This window comes from Heterostelium album (assembly GCF_000004825.1).
Source record: "Heterostelium album PN500 unplaced genomic scaffold PPL_scaffold3, whole genome shotgun sequence".
Lineage (NCBI taxonomy): Eukaryota > Evosea > Eumycetozoa > Acytosteliales > Acytosteliaceae > Heterostelium > Heterostelium album.
The window spans coordinates 1564278-1582966 of record NW_008805065.1 but is presented as its reverse complement, the minus strand read 5'-3'; the positions used below and the strand labels follow the sequence as shown (position 1 = coordinate 1582966).

The 18689-nt window shown below is 33.9% G+C and overlaps 4 protein-coding genes across 4 annotated transcripts; 2 read left to right on the top strand and 2 right to left on the bottom strand.

Annotated features, from left to right (window-relative positions):
- Window positions 1-1288: 1288 nt before the first annotated feature.
- On the top strand, window positions 1289-2614 carry PPL_03199 (eukaryotic translation initiation factor 4E; the record flags this gene model as incomplete). The annotated part of the gene is made up of 4 exons (XM_020574171.1): window positions 1289-1294; window positions 1494-1585; window positions 1814-2317; window positions 2395-2614. The coding sequence occupies 4 exons, from the start codon at window positions 1289-1291 to the stop codon at window positions 2612-2614; spliced, it is 822 nt and encodes a 273-aa protein (XP_020436243.1).
- Window positions 2615-3122: 508 nt separating this feature from the next.
- psmE3 (proteasome activator 28 family protein) lies at window positions 3123-4045 on the top strand (the record flags this gene model as incomplete). The annotated part of the gene is made up of 3 exons (XM_020574170.1): window positions 3123-3251; window positions 3399-3802; window positions 3889-4045. 3 exons carry the CDS (start codon window positions 3123-3125, stop codon window positions 4043-4045), a joined length of 690 nt encoding a protein of 229 aa, XP_020436242.1.
- A 187-nt stretch (window positions 4046-4232) lies between these two features.
- rad54b (SNF2-related domain-containing protein) lies at window positions 4233-11139 on the bottom strand (the record flags this gene model as incomplete). The annotated part of the gene is made up of 5 exons (XM_020574169.1): window positions 4233-5307; window positions 5991-7308; window positions 7395-8884; window positions 8913-9012; window positions 9405-11139. 5 exons carry the CDS (start codon window positions 11137-11139, stop codon window positions 4233-4235), a joined length of 5718 nt encoding a protein of 1905 aa, XP_020436241.1.
- Window positions 11140-14536: 3397 nt separating this feature from the next.
- On the bottom strand, window positions 14537-18339 carry PPL_03196 (bromodomain-containing protein; the record flags this gene model as incomplete). Its single annotated transcript, XM_020574168.1, has 4 exons — window positions 14537-15277; window positions 15425-15457; window positions 15599-18075; window positions 18318-18339. The coding sequence occupies 4 exons, from the start codon at window positions 18337-18339 to the stop codon at window positions 14537-14539; spliced, it is 3273 nt and encodes a 1090-aa protein (XP_020436240.1).
- Between the last annotated feature and the right edge of the window lie 350 nt (window positions 18340-18689).

The window sequence follows — 18689 nt, the reverse complement described above, 5'->3', positions numbered from 1 at the left end:
TAAATAATCTAAATTCTTTTCAAAACAGTCTACTAAATTTCCGTCAAAGTTTCTCTTTCTATTTTTTTTTCTTTTCTTTTTTTTTTTTTTTTCAAATCTAAAAAAAAAAAAAAAATTTTAAAGATATTATTTTTTAATATAAAACATATAAAATTTTTATGAGTAAGAATGTATTTATTCTTCTAAGATAACAAATTCATTTATTACACAAGTTATTTAGCATTAATAATTCTAAAACAAAACAAACAAACATAGGCAAGTTAAAAAAGGAAATCCATACCTTAATAATAAAACATTTTTTTTTTCTCAATGACTCTACACTTAATAATTGAAACAAAGAAATTATTCCATTGTAAAATATAATCAAAAGTTTTTATTTTTATTTTTAAATTAATTTGTTTAGATTGTCGGTCCAGCTACTGACAATCGGTTACTAGTTAAATCAAAGAATAGAAAACCTACGCTATGACCACATATCGATTGCTAATTTAATGTGTACCTTTTCTAATCTCTGATACCATTATAAACAGATAATCATTGAGCAAGCTCTATTATCTATCATAAAAAATGGTAACACAGAGTATGAATGAATTTTTCTCGCTTTTATTCGCGACTTTGCGCATTTTTTTTTGACAAAAAAAAAAAAGAATTTAAAAAAAAAAAAAACAAAGTCTTTGTCCAATTTGGTTCGTTACAAAATCTTTTGCAAGTTTAAATGAATAAGGTTTTATTATTTTGTTAAAAATGATTTATTTTTATAGAAAACTTTCTTTTATAAATAAAACTTTTGTTCTTCCTGCAATTCATTTAAGAATATCTAATTATAAATGAAAAGTTATTATTGGAGACAATCGAAAACCGAAGACTTACAATTAATACAATAGATATGTTTATAAAGGATAAATCGAATAAAGCTGAAGGTGAGCCATTAAAGACTAAATAAAGAACGACTCATCCAAACCTGTATCTTTAACATTAAACCTGCCATCAAAGTGGGGCAATATCGTAATTCATCTTGAATTACCACAAGTTTCTATAAAGTTGTACATTCACAAATTTCAACGGAATTTCCCCTTATTCGAGTACAACCAATCATCATATCGAAATGGAATGTGACAAACTAAAGATAAAGAAATTACAAAGGACAATCAAATCAAACAACAATTACATTATTTATTAAGTCAATCTAAGTTCATTCTTTGCATCTTTACAAGTTCAAATAAAATATCTATTCTATTTTTACATTATTTCTTTTCGAAACAATATCTTTTGTTTTAAAACTTAAAAAATGATGGTGAGTGTTGAAAAAAAAAAATTCAAAAAATTCAAAAAAAAAAAAAAAAACATAAAATAAAAATAATGTTTTTGGTTCCAGTGAAACATACAAACACTAAATATTATTAATTTTTTATAGTTTTCTATTTTATAATATATATATTTTATATATGTACAGATTGTTTCAGTAATAGTATTATATTATTTATTTTTAAAAGTTATATATAAATGGATATGTATGTATAAATTTAATATCGACGGTACTTCTCGTTGTTATTGTTGTGGCTGGTCGTTGTCGTTGTGAAGTTAAGTTAGATAAGATAAGATAAGATGAGATACAATGAAATAGATTGTTCGAATTTGTTTAGTTTATCATAACTCACTTCACCATATAAATAGAATGAAATAATAATGAGTTAGTTAACTAATTTAAAATAATCTTTTTTTATTATTATTATTTGTTTGGGTTTTTTGATTGGTGGTGGTGGTGTTGGTGTTGGTTTCATTGTTGCTTGGTTGGTTGATTGATATAATATAGCAAGAGTAATCCTACCTCTGGAAGTGGAGGAGTAGTCGTTAATAATAGCAGCAATAGTAGTAATGGTAGTGTTCATTCGCTAGCCAACAGTTTCTATTTCTTTTATATGCCAAAGCGACCAAAGAACACCTCTGATTATTTGAATGGTTTGCAAATGATTGGTGGTGGCATCAATACGGTCGAGGATTTTTGGTCGTACTATAGTCACATGATTCGTCCAGTCGATGAGTTCTCATCGTTGAGCGATATTTATTTATTTAAAGAGGGTATCCGTCCGGTATGGGAGGATCCCGAGAATCAAAACGGTGGAAAATTCGTCATCAAAGTCCGAAGAAACTACACATCAAAGTGGTGGGAAGATCTGTTGCTGGCGTTCGTCGGTGAGCAAATCGACGGTGGAGACACAATCAATGGTATCGTAATCTCGTTTAGAACAGCAGATAACAGTCTCATTGGTATTTGGAATAAAGATTGTAATGATAATGATTCAAAAGAAAGAATAGCGTAAGTAGATAATACCATTGATCATTCATTAGTAAGAAACAGACAAACTAACAAAACTCTATTATATAATTGTATAGTGCAAGCCTTCGTAATCTATTCAGAATCGAAAAAGTAGATTATAAACCACACTTTTATCGTATAACAAAGGATGAAGCAAAGGAGGGAGACGAACTCAATGGACTCAACTCATCAGTGGATGGACTGTTGATGGAGGAATATAAACAACAAAGCAGCAATATCAATAGTATATCATCACCTTTACAACAGTTTAATATGTTTCAAACTGCCCCTAAATGAAAAATATTAGAATAATAATATAATTATTATAAAATAAATATATATTTTTCATTTCTGATCACCAAAAGAAAATGAAAAAAAATAAAAAAATTAAGAAAAATGAAAGATCGCCTTGATAAACTTAATTCTACTAATACTTTTTTCTTTTTGTCAAAAGATGATTAGGAATCATGATGATAAAGATCATATTAGATCTTTAAATTTAAGTTGGTACCATATTACAAACATCTTGTAAGATTAAAATTTTTATCAATATTAGATAACAGGAATTGACAATGATTTAAAACCAGACCCGCCAATTCATGCTCAAAAAAAAAAATTAATTTTTTTTTGGTTTTTTTTTATTTTTATTTTGATTAATTTTTTTTTCTATGACCTTCAATTTTTTTTCGAATTCGCAATTTGATTGTTTATTTAATCAAATTTAAATTATTATACTTTTTCATAACTAGTTATTTATCTATCTTTTTATTTTAATATATACATATATTTATACATACATATAAACATGTCAAAAAAAGTTGAATTGAAAATTGACGAACGTGTTTTGGAATTTAAGAACAATCTCTATGAAAAGAGTTTAGAACATCTTAAAACAACTATTCCACAAAGAATCATTGAGTTTCAAAAGATGGCAGTAAATATCAAACATCTGCATATATCTCTATTATATATTATGTTTATCATTTCTTTTATTATCATTTTATTTGGTTGAAAAAAAAAAATAAACGACTAATTTTTAAAATTTTAAATTTTCAAATTTTAAATTATTTATTTATTATAGGAAACACTTTCATATGAAGCATTGTTCTCAGATAGCAATGGCGATGCAAATGTAACCGATAAGAAACGTAAATTAGATTGCGATACAGTTAGCACAATGTCGGTCGAGGAATTGGCCAAGACAAACTCTGCAATTTTGGAACAACAGAAAAAACTAAAAAGAAACTATATGGAATTGGTACAGACATTCAGTGTCATTCGTTGTTGGATCACATTGAACATCCCAAAGATTGAGGATGGTAATAATTTTGGTGTTGACGTACAGGAGGAAGTCGTCAGTCAACTCACCAAGCTCGAAGATGTATACACCAATCTTTTGGAGCAATCGGAAAATTACTTTATCAACAGAGCTGCCACCGTAAAGAAAGCTCTCAAACATCGTGATATCGATTCTTACAAACATGCGTATGTAATCAACTACTCGATATTACTTCCTATCATATCATAATTTATTAACATCATTCATCATTTTTATTTATACCATACTATAGTATTATTCAACAAGACGAAAAAGAACGTATTAGATTCTATTTTGCATATTTCGATTTAGCCAATAACTATGCTACAACCTATTCATTGATTGTCAAGAATTTCCAGAAGATCGAAACTCCAAGACCACAATCATCTTCATCAATAAACATATACTAAACTACACTTGTATAAATAATATTTTCTAATAATTACTCATCATGATGTTTATTAAATTTATTTCCATTTCCTTTATTTAATCATTATTATAATTAAAACTATATATATTTTTTATTAATACACTTTATAAATATATATAAAGATTTTTAATTTATTTTAAATGTTTGTTTTTTTTTTTTTATAATATTTAGTTCTTCTTGGCGAATTGCTCGAGGACGTTAAGCTTCTTGAAGAATTGATCTGACTTTTCAACCTTGATTTGACCTTGGGTCAACTTGGTGACACGGTTGATTTCGTTGCTGACGTAGTCCTTGGTCTTTTGGATGGCTTCCATGATCTTGACGTAGATCTTTCCGTCTGGCTTCAAGCTCTCAGCGAGGGAAGAGACAACCTTGTTGGCTTCGGCCAAGATTTCGGTACGGGCCTTCTCGGTGGCATCGACGAATTTGGCAGCCAAGGCGTCGAGTTGTTCAACACGACCGGCGGATGGGAGTAATCTACCACCCTTGACACGGTGAGTACCGGCATTCTTGTTGATGAAAGTAATGAAGGTCTCGAGTTCACGACCTTGTTCGTACTTCTCACCTTCCTTGTTATCCTTGGGGAACCACTTCAAGGTTGGGAATCCCTTGATGTCGTACTTGCTGCAGAGCTCCTTGTGGGAGTCACAGTCAACCTTGGCGATACCGACGTGCTTGTCACCGGCGTAGGTGTTGGCGAGGATTTCGTAGTCTGGGGCCAACTTCTTGCAGTGTCCACACCATGGAGCGTAGAATTCAACCAAAACATCCTTGTCCTTGTTCAAGACTTCGGCATCAAAGTTTTCTGGGGTCAAGTCGATGACGTTCGATGGAGCCTTCTTGACTCTGACGTTGGTACCGGCGGCGTTGTTGACGAAGGTGACAATCTCTTCGATCGATCTCATTCCATTGTAGTCCTTGGCTTCCTTTGACTTGGCAAAGACCTTCAAGGTTGGGTATCCAGAGACATCGTATTTACCACAGAGTTCCTTGTGGACATCACAGTCCAACTTGGCAATGACGACTTGCTTGCTACCGGCGAAGGTATCGGCAATAACTTCGTAGTCTGGTGCCAACTTCTTACAGTGACCACACCATGGGGCATAGAACTTTACAAAAACAGTCTTGGTACCATCGACAACTGTATCAAAGTTGTCTGGTGACAAAACAACTACATTACCATCGGCAGCAACAAAGGCTACACACAAGGCAATCAATGCTGAAATAACTAAAAATTTCATTCTTTATAAAATTACAAATATTAATATTTTAACTTTAAATTTAATTTAATCCAAACTAATTTATTATTTATTTTGTTGTTATTGTTGTTGTTGATTTATTATACAGATATTTAGGATATATTTTAAATAAATAATTTTAGATTATTGTAAATTAAATTAAATAAGCGGAGATGAATGGGATATAAATAAAAATTTTACCTACTTTTTATATGTTTGTTTTGATTTTGAATCAAGAATAAAACTAAATTCCTTGGTTGTTGTTGATGAATCATCATTTTTCTTTTTTAGAGTGACAAAGCAATTTATAAAAAATTTAACTTCATTTTTTTTAATCATTTTTTTTTAAAAAAAATTCTGCATTATGTGTGTTGATGCTTTGACCCCAAACACAAAACAAATTAAACACACCTTCCCATTTAAACATCAATCTTGAATTCCATTTATTCTCATTGGATTTCTATATGTTGTTTATTTGTATTCTAGAACAGAGCAAACACAAAATAAATTTTTTTTTATTTTTATTTTTATTTTTTTCAAACCAATTTGGCAATTTATTATCTGTTGACTCAAATTTGATGATTCACCAAAACCGTTAGTTAAAGAATTTATTCTATTCTTTTTTTTTTTTTGTTTTTGAAATATTTATTAAAATATATTATTAATTATTCAAATTTATTTATTTACATCTCTAAACTATCTAAATCGTCTTCGAAATTAATATTACTTGATTTTGAAACTTTTGAAACTATTCTCTTTTTTCCTTTGTTTACAATATATTGCTCTTCTTCTTCTTCTTTGTTCTCATCGAGATAGTTTTCTTCATCGGAATCATCATCGGGTTTGGTTTTTGAAATTGTTGTTTTCTTTGATTTCTTTTTAGAGTGTGTCATCTTCTTTTCGTTGTCACTAGCTTCATCATCATCATCTCCATCTTTTACAGTACTACTATTATTCACCTCCAAAAATGAAATATTTTCATCGATGCCTGTCGAGTTTGATTCTTTTGGTTTCGATCTGAACAAGAAACAAACCGTTTTAAAATTACCATTGTTGCTGCCCCATACAGGTGTCTTTAGTTTGTTGGTAGCATTATAGTGCTCCCAAGTATCGCTGTGTGATATCTGTTGAAGTTGTTCTTTCTTTTCTTTGGATGCCACTAAAGACGATCCATTCAACTTTGTCGTGGAACCACTGACGATTCCACATTTACATGTCAATAGATCATGAGTTTCGCATTGAGTGGTGTCATTGAGTGAGAATATGTCTTTAAGTTCTTCGTTGGTGAACGTTGATTTCTCGTAGTGACTCTTGTCGACGACACTATTCGAGAGCGATTCCTTGATGATTTGGCGTTGATGGATCTTCTCCTCGATGGTTCCGGCGGTCAGTAGTCGGTAGATCGATACTGGCTTGGTTTGGCCTTCTCTCCAGACTCTCTCCATCGCTTGAATATCGATAGCGGGATTCCAGTCGGGATCGTAGAGAACAATATGATTGGCACCGATAAGATTCAGTCCAACACCACCAGCCTTTGAAGACAAGAGGAATACAGTGTGCGTCTTATTCGATGGATCGTTGAACTTGTCGACTCTGTCCTGTCGTTCAGTTGCTTTGACTTGTCCATCGATTCTATAGGATTGAATCGATAGTTTCTTTAAGAGAAGTTCAAAGACATCGAGTGTTTGAGTGTAGTTTGATACCAAAACAGCTCTATCTCCAAGTGACTTTAGAGTAATCAAAAGTTGTTCGACAAATTCCATCTTTCCAGATTGAGAAGCATCAAAGTCGGTGGGAGTTGTTGTATCGTTACTATCTGTAAAGTATTTTGAGTAATCATCGGATTTAATCAAAGAAGGATAATTACAAAGTTGTTTCAAAGTAGTCATAGTCGTCAAAGCATTTTGCTTTCCAGCTATAATTGAATCAACACCATTGTTATCCAATACAGCTCTATACAATTTCTTTTGGAATTCGGATAATCTACAAAATACAACATGTATTGCTTTGTTTTTGAATATAGGAATGGAGTAGAGTGGTAAATATTAGTAATTAGTAAGTAATTATTGAGCTGTAAAATAAAATACTTACTTTTAGTTGGTAAATATTCTTCTAATACATTTGATTTTCTTCTGAGAATGAATGATGAGGTTATCTTTGAGAGTTGCATCGCTTTTGCTATTCCTTCTTTGGTCGAGTCTTCACGACCTCTGATGATTGGATTGGCATAGTCTTTTTTGAATTGCGAGAGTGTACCGAGTGATCCAGGATTGCAAAAGTCTACCATAGAGTAGAATTCAATGAGATCGTTCTGTATTGGTGTTCCAGAGAGAATGATCTTTGCTTTCGTTTTGATCGATGCTATCGATTGAGTGGTTTGTGATTCCATGTTCTTGAGACGGTGTCCTTCGTCGCATACCAACACTCCACAACTCATGGTGCAGAGAATCGATGAGAATATACGACATTGGTCGTACGAGATAATCAACACCGGATTGACAGTGGATGTATTAAAGTCTTCGAGCATCTGTTTCGTATTCTTCGAGACAGAGTCGTTTAGAGTGAACGGCTTCAGACGCTCCGCGCCAAACCACCGCTTGATTTCCCTCTTCCAATTGCCGACCAGCCCAGCCGGTGTTACAATGATTGCCTTCTTGCAAGTCGGTTGTCCAGTTGGACTTTGTTTCAAGAGTGTCCAGAGTGTTGTCAGTGTCATCACTGTCTTGCCAAGTCCCATTTGGTCGGCAAGAATGCAACCATTGCCAAACTGGTGGCGTTGGCCAGTGACACAGTCATAGAGGAATTGAACACCTCTACGTTGATGAGGACGCAAGTGTTTCGAAATGAAAGGATCGACCACCACATATGTAACACGCTGACCATTCTCATCCAAACCACTAGCAGGTGGTGTGTACAACACCAGAGCATCCGGAACATTTGGATCGTGTCTAGGTTGTAACGCATTCTTTGTACTATTTACCAGAGTAGCATTACTATTTTGATGACTTTTAAATTCTTTAACTTTGAATCCACTTCCAATAGTTGTAGAGTTTTCATTACTTTCATTGGTTATTATCGTTGTCGTTGTTGTCGAAGTTGAAGAAGAAGATATACCAAATAACTCTGAATATGCTGCACCATCAATTTGTTCAACAACTTCAAACTCTTTTGAACTCATTGATGATTTGAAACCTTCGACAAGATCAGAGACCTTCAAAGTTGAAGATCTACCTATTTCCTTCTTGGTTTCACAATCCATGAGTAAACATGATTTCTTACAAACGATGACACCATCCATATATGTCTTGTGTTTCTTTGAAGTCATATTACACCACATCACTTTGAAATACAATTCATCTTGACTTCCACTATTTACAGCATTGATTCCCACAGTAGTTTTTGTATCTACAGGTGCGCTACTCTTTTTCTTCAAAACAGTACTTTTAGTTGATTTTAAACCACCGCTAGTCGTTGAACTACTACTACTACTAATTCCAACACTCTTCTTTTCAGATGATTTTACAGATTCATTAGTTGTTAATGCAGGTGATTTAAAAGGTGTAACAAATTTCTTCATCTTTCTTTTATTTATATAATATTAAAATATACATATGTAATGTTTTAAAAGATGAGTGACTTTGTTTAGTTTCGTTTTTTGTTTGAAAATGCACAAAAGTTGAAGTTTGTTTTTCCAAGAAGTTTGACTTGTCTGAAAAAAAAAAAAAAAAAAACAAAGTTGTTTTTCAAAAGATAAATAAATTAAAAAATAGTACTTTATTACAATACAATAATAATAAAAATAATGTATTAATTATTATTATAGTCTATTAAATGTTAATAAATATGATACAGCATTGTTGTGATCCAACAATACGACGAGAGGCAAGATAAAGCAGTTGGTGATGAAAAAGAAAGATACGTCTGGTTTTCGCTTCCAAACTTTGACACCTTGAGTCATTAGGTTCACTTTGTATACACGCTGCATTAGCACCTTGAAGATGCCCATCTGGACGAAACTGGAGATGAGTGAACCCAACGCATAGATGATGGTGAGGTAGTAGTTGGTCGGTGTGAGACTGTTGATGGTTTGGTAGTATTTACGGTTTGGTCCGAAGTAGATGACCAATGTGAAAACGATGTAGGCAAGACCTGCAAGTGCACGTGCCAAACAATTGAAAAAGAAGAGTTCCAACGAGACGGTTCGGTCCAGATCGCCAGAGATACCGAGCACGCGATACACCAGTGTGCCGCTGTACTTGCGCACAAAGATGAACTCGTAGGTCTCTTCGAATAACCGGATAAAGAAAGAACGCACTACCACCGTGTCAAACATGATCTGAGCGGCAAGAGTGACCGCCTCGATCAAAATGTAGAGTACGATCATGTACCAACTCGATACATGTGGGAATACCATGGAGAAGAAGCAATGCGAGCTCAGTTCCAGCCAGAACAAGAAGAGAACACGTCCGTCTTGGAACACTCTCAATGGGATCTCTGGAAGGTAGGCACGCATACGGTGAAAAGAGAGACGGAAAATCAGCTTGTACACCAACACCAACATTTGGAATGCCACAATCAAGAATGACTGTGCAAGATTGGATGTCACGGAATAGAAAGCCAACAAGAAAAGGTGGAAGAATACATATCCGAATGGTCCGAGAGAGAGTGTCGACGCAACAATCCAGAATTTAAAGAGGAAGCTTGGTTTCGATTTGGATTCTACTTTTGTTTTGTTATTGTTTTCTTGGTTGGCGTTGGTGTTTGTGGTTTGAGCTTGTGGTTGGCCATTCGAATCTAAAGTAATATTACAGTTGTTGTTGGCGGCGGCGGTGGTGTTATTGTTGAAACCTTCCATTGACTCCAAACTAATGTTGTTGATGTCCGTAGTTGAGAAGTTGGGGAACGATTCATTCGATGAGTCTGTACTGATTTCAGAGATATCAGAGGACGGTGTAGTTGGCATTGGAATTGGGAGTACCCCCATTGTGAATTCGGATTGGGTACGAGTGGTAGTTGGTGTTGTGACCGAGTTTGGTGTGGAAATATTAGAATAGGAGTATGGTTCGTTCTGTTGTGAAATGATGCGCATTGGGATTTCCTCTTTGGATTCCGCTGAAAACTCAGAGTCTTTGTTTGGTTGTTTCTCTTTAAATCTCTTGGGTAGCGATATCCAGAGGAGTGCATAGATCAATGGTACACCCAGACCAAATGCAATGATGATCCAGCCAAACGGCAGGAGATATCCACTTGCTTTGAGTGCAACGTGTGCGGCGATTTGGAAGGAAATCCAAACACCCAAATAGAGAAATAGAATCAGAGAAAGACGCTCAGGAATACGTGAAATATTGAAAAATGTATAGGTAAGACTGAAAAATACTGCAAAACAAAAGATGGCCACAAATGGAATATATATAAGGAGGTAGGTTAGATCACTGAGTGCCAGTCTGTTTGATTTATGTCCGAGTGGTGTCACTACAATCAAAGACATAATGAGTAGCGCAATTGCAATCGATGGAAATGGGTTTCTCAAGAGGTGGAATACTTTAGACTTTACATTTTGTTGCTCATAGTGATGAAAGTATTCGATTTTAGGCATCTTGGATAGTGGGTTATCACTCATCTTCTCTGTTAGATAATCTTTGTCGAGTGAGAATTTACTATTTATATCCAAAACGATTGGCGTTGGTAGTGTTGGTGATGAACATTCATTGTTTGTACTACTACTGCTATTGTTATTGGTGGTTGGAAGGGTGTCGCTCATGGTCGTTGGTGGAATTTCCACCTTTAGTTGTGGTGATTTTTTAAGTTGTTGTGAATGTTGATTTGGACTTTCCATGTTGATCCTCTCTTGTTAGAATCCTTAACAATAAATAAATAAAGCTTTAAAAATACAAGTATTATTATGACAACTATTATTCTAAACAACTTTAATAATTTTTGGAGTTAGTTATAAATAATAAAAGATTAATATTTCTAATCTATCCTTGATTTTATTACTCACATTTAAAACAAAATTTATCCAAAAAAGTTTAATCAAAATCAATTATCGGTGTGTGTGAATAGCTTAATTGATATTGATATCAATATTAAATTTGTTGGTGTAACAGTAGTTAAAGAAGAGGTGTGTGAAAATAAATTAAAGAAAGAAAGAAAATGTAAGAAAAACTTATAAATATATATAGATAAAAAAGTTATAATTTTAAAAAAAAAATTACCCAAATCGACTCAATTTGGAAAAAATCGACTTTTTAGATAGGGTTATTATTGGAATGTAAATAGATAGGATTAAAAGTAATTGTGATGATATGGATTGGATGGAGTAATCAATGTTTGGTGGTGTGAGGTGAAGCACTAAATAAAAAAGCGATACGAGACGGATTAACGATCGCTTTGGCGTTGAGTGGCGGAAATTATTTATAGGTGAGCGCTGTGTGTGTCGATAGTTTATGATGATGATGTTAAGAGTTTTGTAGTATAGTTGTAGTTGTAGTTGTAATTGTAGTTGTAGAGGTAGTAGTTGTAGTAAAAATTTAGTTGAAATGTTACACACAGACAGACAACACCAAAATTATTTAACTAATTTTAAAATATTTGTATTTTATCTATAGAAATAAAAATGATGAAATGCAAGTATTTATATTTAAAGGTAAAGTTGGTATAAATCGATATTATTATTAAATTTTGGCTAAATTGATAAATCTGGAAAACCTGTTAGTCGGGTGATATTGTTTGATTGATTTATTGATTGTTTGATGAAATTGTATTTCTTTTTATTTTTTAATGTTTTTCTTCAAGCATTGAAGAAATAAATAATCACATTCATAATGGGCAGTAGATGTTTTCATTATATAGGTAGGATAGTAATCTGGTAAAACTTGTCTTTTCATTTTTATTCTTGCTTGTATTACTTGATCCTTTTGTATAATTTACATGTGATTTAAAGTGATTGATTCAAGGTTGTGTCGGTCAGTCAGTGTATTTGATATATTATAAGGGTAGGTTTGTGTGTGTGGGTTTGTTAACATTGTGGTGAATTTATTTTGTTGTTGTGTTGTTTATGATGTTAAGTGGATTGCAAATATATATATATATGTTTTTTGATGTGTAAACAGTCAGACATTCATTCAAGCTAGCCTTGTGGTGTGTGTGTTACTGTGTGTGTGCTTTTTTAAAGTGTGTGGGGTGATGCACTTGGATATTTATGTGGTTGGGGGTGGGTAAATGATGCAACATTCTTCAAATTCATAAAGTGATTTTGATCATACAATGATGTGGGTGATGTGATTACAGATTAGTAAGAATGTTGAGTTTGAAAACAAATGATATCTTTATAAAGATAAATGTATTCTATTTATTATTAAAAAATCACTACCAAAGAATGATCACATTCTACACTCCTAAATACATCCAACTATTTTTGATTATTATAAACTAAATTGCATGTTTAAGCGAGATTCTTTTGTGATCGAAATTAAGTTGTAATATAAATGAGTGAAATTAAAAGTAATGCACTTGCTCTTCTTCGTATTTTGTTTAGATTGTCCAAGTGGTGCGATGCAGTTTCGATAGGGTCAAAATCTTTAGAAAGTAATTTAATTTAATGACGTTAACGAAACTCATGATTTCTTATATTTGGATTTCAAGATAGATGATTTACAAAAAAAGATTGATGATCCAATCAAAAACATGGTTGTCTTTTTTAATGTGAGACGATTTATTAATTTCCGAATGCAAAGGGCAACTGGAAAAAACCAACATACCAATATGGTTAAAAGTGATATATTAATAAATCGAAAACGGTTTAAATCTTTTGCAAATTACTACTATTCCTATTACTACTATCCATTGAATTCCTATCCAATTGGAAAATGGTTAAAGTTTATTTGTAATTATTTCTTATCTTTATATAGTTTAATTTTAACTATTCTAAATAAAAATTGAGAATCTTATTCTTTCTAAAATTTATAGCTTATTATTATTCTTTTTACTATTATCTGAATTGTTATTTTTTTCTTTATAATTTTATTAAATTACTACTATTAAATTAAACTTTTATAAAAAACTATAACTATTTTTATTTATCAAAAAAAAAAGGAGTAAACTATGTTGTTGATAATTTCATACTCCTAAACAATTGAAATTCAAAATCAACTATTGATTTATGATTAAAAAAAGATATAAAATATTAGATGTTTTTTGGGTGTTTAGTCAGTCAATTAACCAACAAATTATTATTGAGTTTGGTTGATCATTACTTCAAGTAAACACAGCAGAAAAATCCAATCAAAATGAATATTGGATATCAATAACAAAATGGAAATCTAGTCTAGCCTGTAACATCAAAATTAAATCTATCATAGAACATATTGCATACATATAACAACAGTACTGCTACAGTATAAAAACGTAGATCTGCAACAAAGAATAAAATAATGTATGAAAAACAACATTAACAACATCCATATATATAAAGATATAAATAAATGCTACTATTTCTAGTTGTTGTTATACTTTATATGAGAATTCAGTGGTTGGTAGAGAAAAAAAGGTTTATTCGTGATTATACCCCTTTTGATGATATTGAAAGTTCTTTTATCTAATGAATGATGTATTTGTTATTTAATCTTTAAAAATAAACACTTATTAAATCTTCTTTTTTAAAATCAACTAAACTAATGTTTTGTTAATATATCAACACATGATCATAAATTTAAATTTAATTCATACACACACTCACACTACATTTAATGACAAATAAAGTTGAGGCAACGTGTATGTTCAGATATTAAGCAATACATGTGGGTGAATATATGATCATGTGTGAGAAATGAAATGAATAAAAATAAAATAAAATAAAACACTCACTTTTTATTTTGCAAAAGATGCAAGTATGTAAAACTGATAAAAAGCATTAGCAGTTTTAAATATTAGGTTACAGGGTAAATCATTATTAATTGAATATATCTTTTAGTTGAGATAATGATAAGATTTAAATTTATTCAATTAATTTAAAATTGAAATGGAATGGACAAAGCAAAATAAAACATACCATTTTTTTTTGGTTATCGATTAATTAATATAAAAAGTTGAATAAACAAACAATTGTGTAATTAAAAGCAAAATAAGTTAATCAATCAATGAGTATGAAAAAAAAAAAAAAAAAATTAAATTATTTAATTTTTTTGAATATTTTATGTTGATTGGTTTGTTTTTAAGGGATTTGAAAAATTTGATTATGATTGTTCTGTTGTTACCTCTGTTTCAGGTGAGCGAATAGTTGTTGCTGTGGTGGTGGTGGCGGCGGTGGAAGTTGGTGAGAGAATATCTTTTTTATGAAAATTGGGTCTTGGTTGTCTACCTGCACCCACTTGAAGTCCACTCTTGATAATGCTCTTTCTGATGGCTTCACGTGATTTGATATACATGGATGGAGGGAGTGACACACCGAGCTTTCCAATCGCTGTATGTAGTAGTGAAGCCGATTGAAGTTCGGTGCCGGTTGGGGTTGGCACACCTCTCATATATTGTGTCAACTGGAGTTTACAGAGTTGTTCAAATCCATCTTCGAGACTCTCTTGAATCGATTTCGAGGTGGACTTTGTTGTGGTTGTTGTGGTGGTAGTATTGCTCTTGGCGAATTCAATGGTAGTGTTTTCTGTGGTGGTGGTAGTGGTAGTTGAAGTGGCTGGTGGTGTTGTTGGTGTCATTTCAACATCTAAATTACTATTATTATTGCTATTGTTATTGTTATTAATTACAAGTGGTGAAGATGGTTGTTGTTGTTGATCCAATTTAATTTGATCTAAAAACGAGAGGTCAACGCCTCCAAGTGATTCGGTTAGCTGTTGTTTCAAACTGTCAATGTCATCGATGGTAGAGGGAACCTCGTAGTCAGTAGAGTCTTTGATTCGGTTGAGCAAGTTCTTACGAATCTGTTGCTCGGTGTGTGACTTTATCTTATCGTCGATCTGGATCTGTCCTTGTTTGATCAAGCTCGACATTTGTTGGCTGAGGTATCCTAGACTCTCTTTTGGCAGTGAATTGAGAGTGGCTCTACTCAGTTTGCTATTGTGGCTGCCTCTGCTGCCTTGCGACTCTGATTGCTTGCTGTCCGAAACTACTGCGACTCCTGCTCCACCTCCTGAAAGGTTAGACTTTACATAAATAAAATTGGGTAAACCATTTAGATGAATCGATCCATTCACTGGATAGTTAGCTGCAATGTCAGCTCTTCTCTCTTCACTAACTGTGTTGTTTGCTTCAAAACTTAACGATTGCTGTACAAGCAGATTTACTCCAGCAATATTATTTGCCAGAATCTGTGAAGATGGTGACATTGGTGCTTGAGCAACCAAAGCGCCTGCCTCTGGAACTGCTGGATGCATGCTGTCTGTTGAAACAGTTGTGGTTGATTCAGTTGTGGTGTTGACATCTGACATTGGTTGATCTTCATTGCTTCCTTCCTCTGATGCTGTTGATTCATGAGAATTCTCTATTGGCTTGGCAATAGATACTACAGGTTGCTGTTGTTGTAAAAGTTGGTGTTGTTGAATCAACTGTTGTTGTTGCTGTAGAAGCATCTGATGCTGTAGCTGAAGTTGTTTTAGTTTCTGTTCTTCAAAGTTGACTGTTTTCTCGAGGAACTTTGGTAGACTAAAGTTACCGATGATCTGGTAGCTGCCATTGGAAAGGTCGTGCTGCTGATCCTTTGGAATATACATGCTGTAGGTGTGTGCCGAGTTGATGTTGAATGGTGCCACCATGATATTGTCACCCTCTGAGATCTTCTTGGTCAGTGTGTGAGAGATCTTCAATGCTGGAGGAATGGTCTGTGGTCTGGCATTCATCTCACCTCCAATCTTGACATACTTACGCTTTGGAAGTGAGATATTGGTGGATTGTGGTGCAGATGTATATTGATCGACTGTCATTGCTACCATTGAGTGATCGACTACCACTGGCTGTTGAGTAGGCATGGCGACTGCAGTTGGCGCGGCAACGACTTGTGGCATGACAAATGGGGTGACAGCAGGTGGAGGGAACATGGAAACAGCAGTGACATTTGGAGTGGATGGAGTCGGTACGAATTGTGGACGGATAATTGGTGTTGACTGGGTGGATCCAGGTGCGCCAGGCTTTCTCTTGGTTCTGGTGACGGGTGCAACCTTGGAGTTGGGAGCGGCCACTGACAATGCCTTTGGGAGCTCTTCCTTGTGCTCTTCGGCGCGCTCTTTTTCACGTTCGCGTTGCTGCAGACGACGACTTGGAGTATGTGTGTAGTGATGCTTGTCCGCTGCTGCTAATGTCGCCGTTGGTTCAATTGCTGAGGTTTGTGTTGGTGCTGCTGCTGCTGACGCTGGCGAAGGAACTTCATCGACTACGGCTCCACGTAGACGACGCTCGCGCTCACGCAATGTGGAGGCAGAGGGTGTAGCTGTGACCGGTCCGGTGAGCAATGGCTGCTTGGTGGGTGTGGCGATATCGGATTCAAGACGATCGGGATGTACTTTGGAGGTGTAAGAGAGGATCATAGATTTACCAACCGATAGCAGCTTCTTTGCTTCTTTGTAGAACGACGACTCTGTATCGTTGTAGGTCATACAATTCTCACAGATCAATGTGAAATCATAGAGGAACTGCTCAATGGAGAGATATTGTGAGCTTTGATTCTTTTCTTTCATCGTTTGGAAATCCATTGGCTCCTTGATGTGTGTAAAGTAGTTCGGTGCAATAGTTTCTGTTACCGGCTCCATAAAGTATCCTTGAAGATCTTTCTTTACGAGCTGTGTCAATATGGTAGAGAATGTCTTTTTCATGTGGGTAAGTTGCTCCGGTGTCACTGTTGCGGGGTCGACAAAAGGTGCGTTTGAAACCTTTGGAGTTGCTCCTTTGGTTGGTGTTGACTTTGTCTGCTGTTGTTGCTGTTGTTGTTCGCCCATCTTGATCTTTATGGAGAGTCGCTTTGGTGTTGGACGTTGTTCTTCTTCCTCCTCTTCTTCCTCCTCCTCGTCTTCTGTCTCGTCATCCTCATCGTCCTCTTTCTCTTGTTGCACGACAACCTTTGGTTTACGACCTCTACGCTTGGCTGTCGGAGTAGAAGTTGGCATAGGAGGTGGTGAACTTGGTAGATCAACCTTTGTTTTAGCAGCAGCAGTTGTAGTCGTTGTCGTTGTTGATGTAGCAGCTGATGGATTTAACTTTATGGTTAGTTTAAGATTACTCTTTGGTGTGACAACCGAGGTAGTTGTTGTCTCTGTACCGTCTTCGTCATGTACCGACACCTGATGTTCATCGTCGTTGTTGTTGTTAGTCGCTGCTTTCTCAATGGATCTTCGCTTTGTGCTAATAGGAGTGATGGGAGTGTTGCCATTCTTTTGTCGCTTTGGAGTGGTAGCGGAAGGAGAAGCAGTTGTGTTGTTGCCAGGTGAGGAATCCTCAGTCGACTTTCTCTTCTTTTCGTCTGGTGTACTGTTGTTGCTATTATTTCCTCCCGGTGCTATAACAATAACTCGCTTTGGTATGACTATGTTACCATTGCCATTACTGCTGCTGCTGCTACCATTTTGATTTCCACCGTCTTCACTACCACCACCATTGTTGCTGCTATTAGCAGATGCTCTTCTATTTGAAGTAGGAAACATTACGTAATCCTTTTGTGAAGCAGGTAGCTGTGTAGTTCTCTTTGGTCTACTTGGTGTTATATTTGTGTTTATTATTGATTCTTCCTGTTGCTGTTGTTGTTGTTGTTCATTATCATCCTCTTTAGTAGATGCTATAAAAGTTATTAAAGATAGAGATATCAATCATGATATTAGTTAGTTAATCTTTTATCTAAACGATTGATAAAAATGAAATATATTTATGTTTATCATTTTCTAGAAATGAATTCTATCTATTATCTATTATCTATCTTTTACAAGTTAAGAAAAGATAACATTTGATTTTTGTTTTTTTGTTTTGTTTTGATATTTATTTTTATTTTATGTTTTTCATTTGAAAAGTATGTATACATACCACCACCTCTTGGTCTTGTCATAATCTAAATCTATTATATATGTTTTGCTTTGGTTGTATATGTTATGTATATGTATTATGTGTATATATGTTTAGGTGAAAGAGTTAAAGTTGTTTATAATAAAACAAAATAAAAGCAAACCAAATAAAACCAATGAAATTTATGAAAATCTAAATTTGAATCGTCGGATTAATATATAGATTATTTGATTTCTGTCGGGACAACAATCGAAATATGAAAAGCGGGTGTGCGTGCTTTCTATTGCTTTTAAAATAAAATTAATAAACTAATAATAAAAAATGTTGAAATTTTTGAAAAAACAAATCAACAACAAACCGTTGAAATTGGTGTCATATAAAAATTTGAAAAAA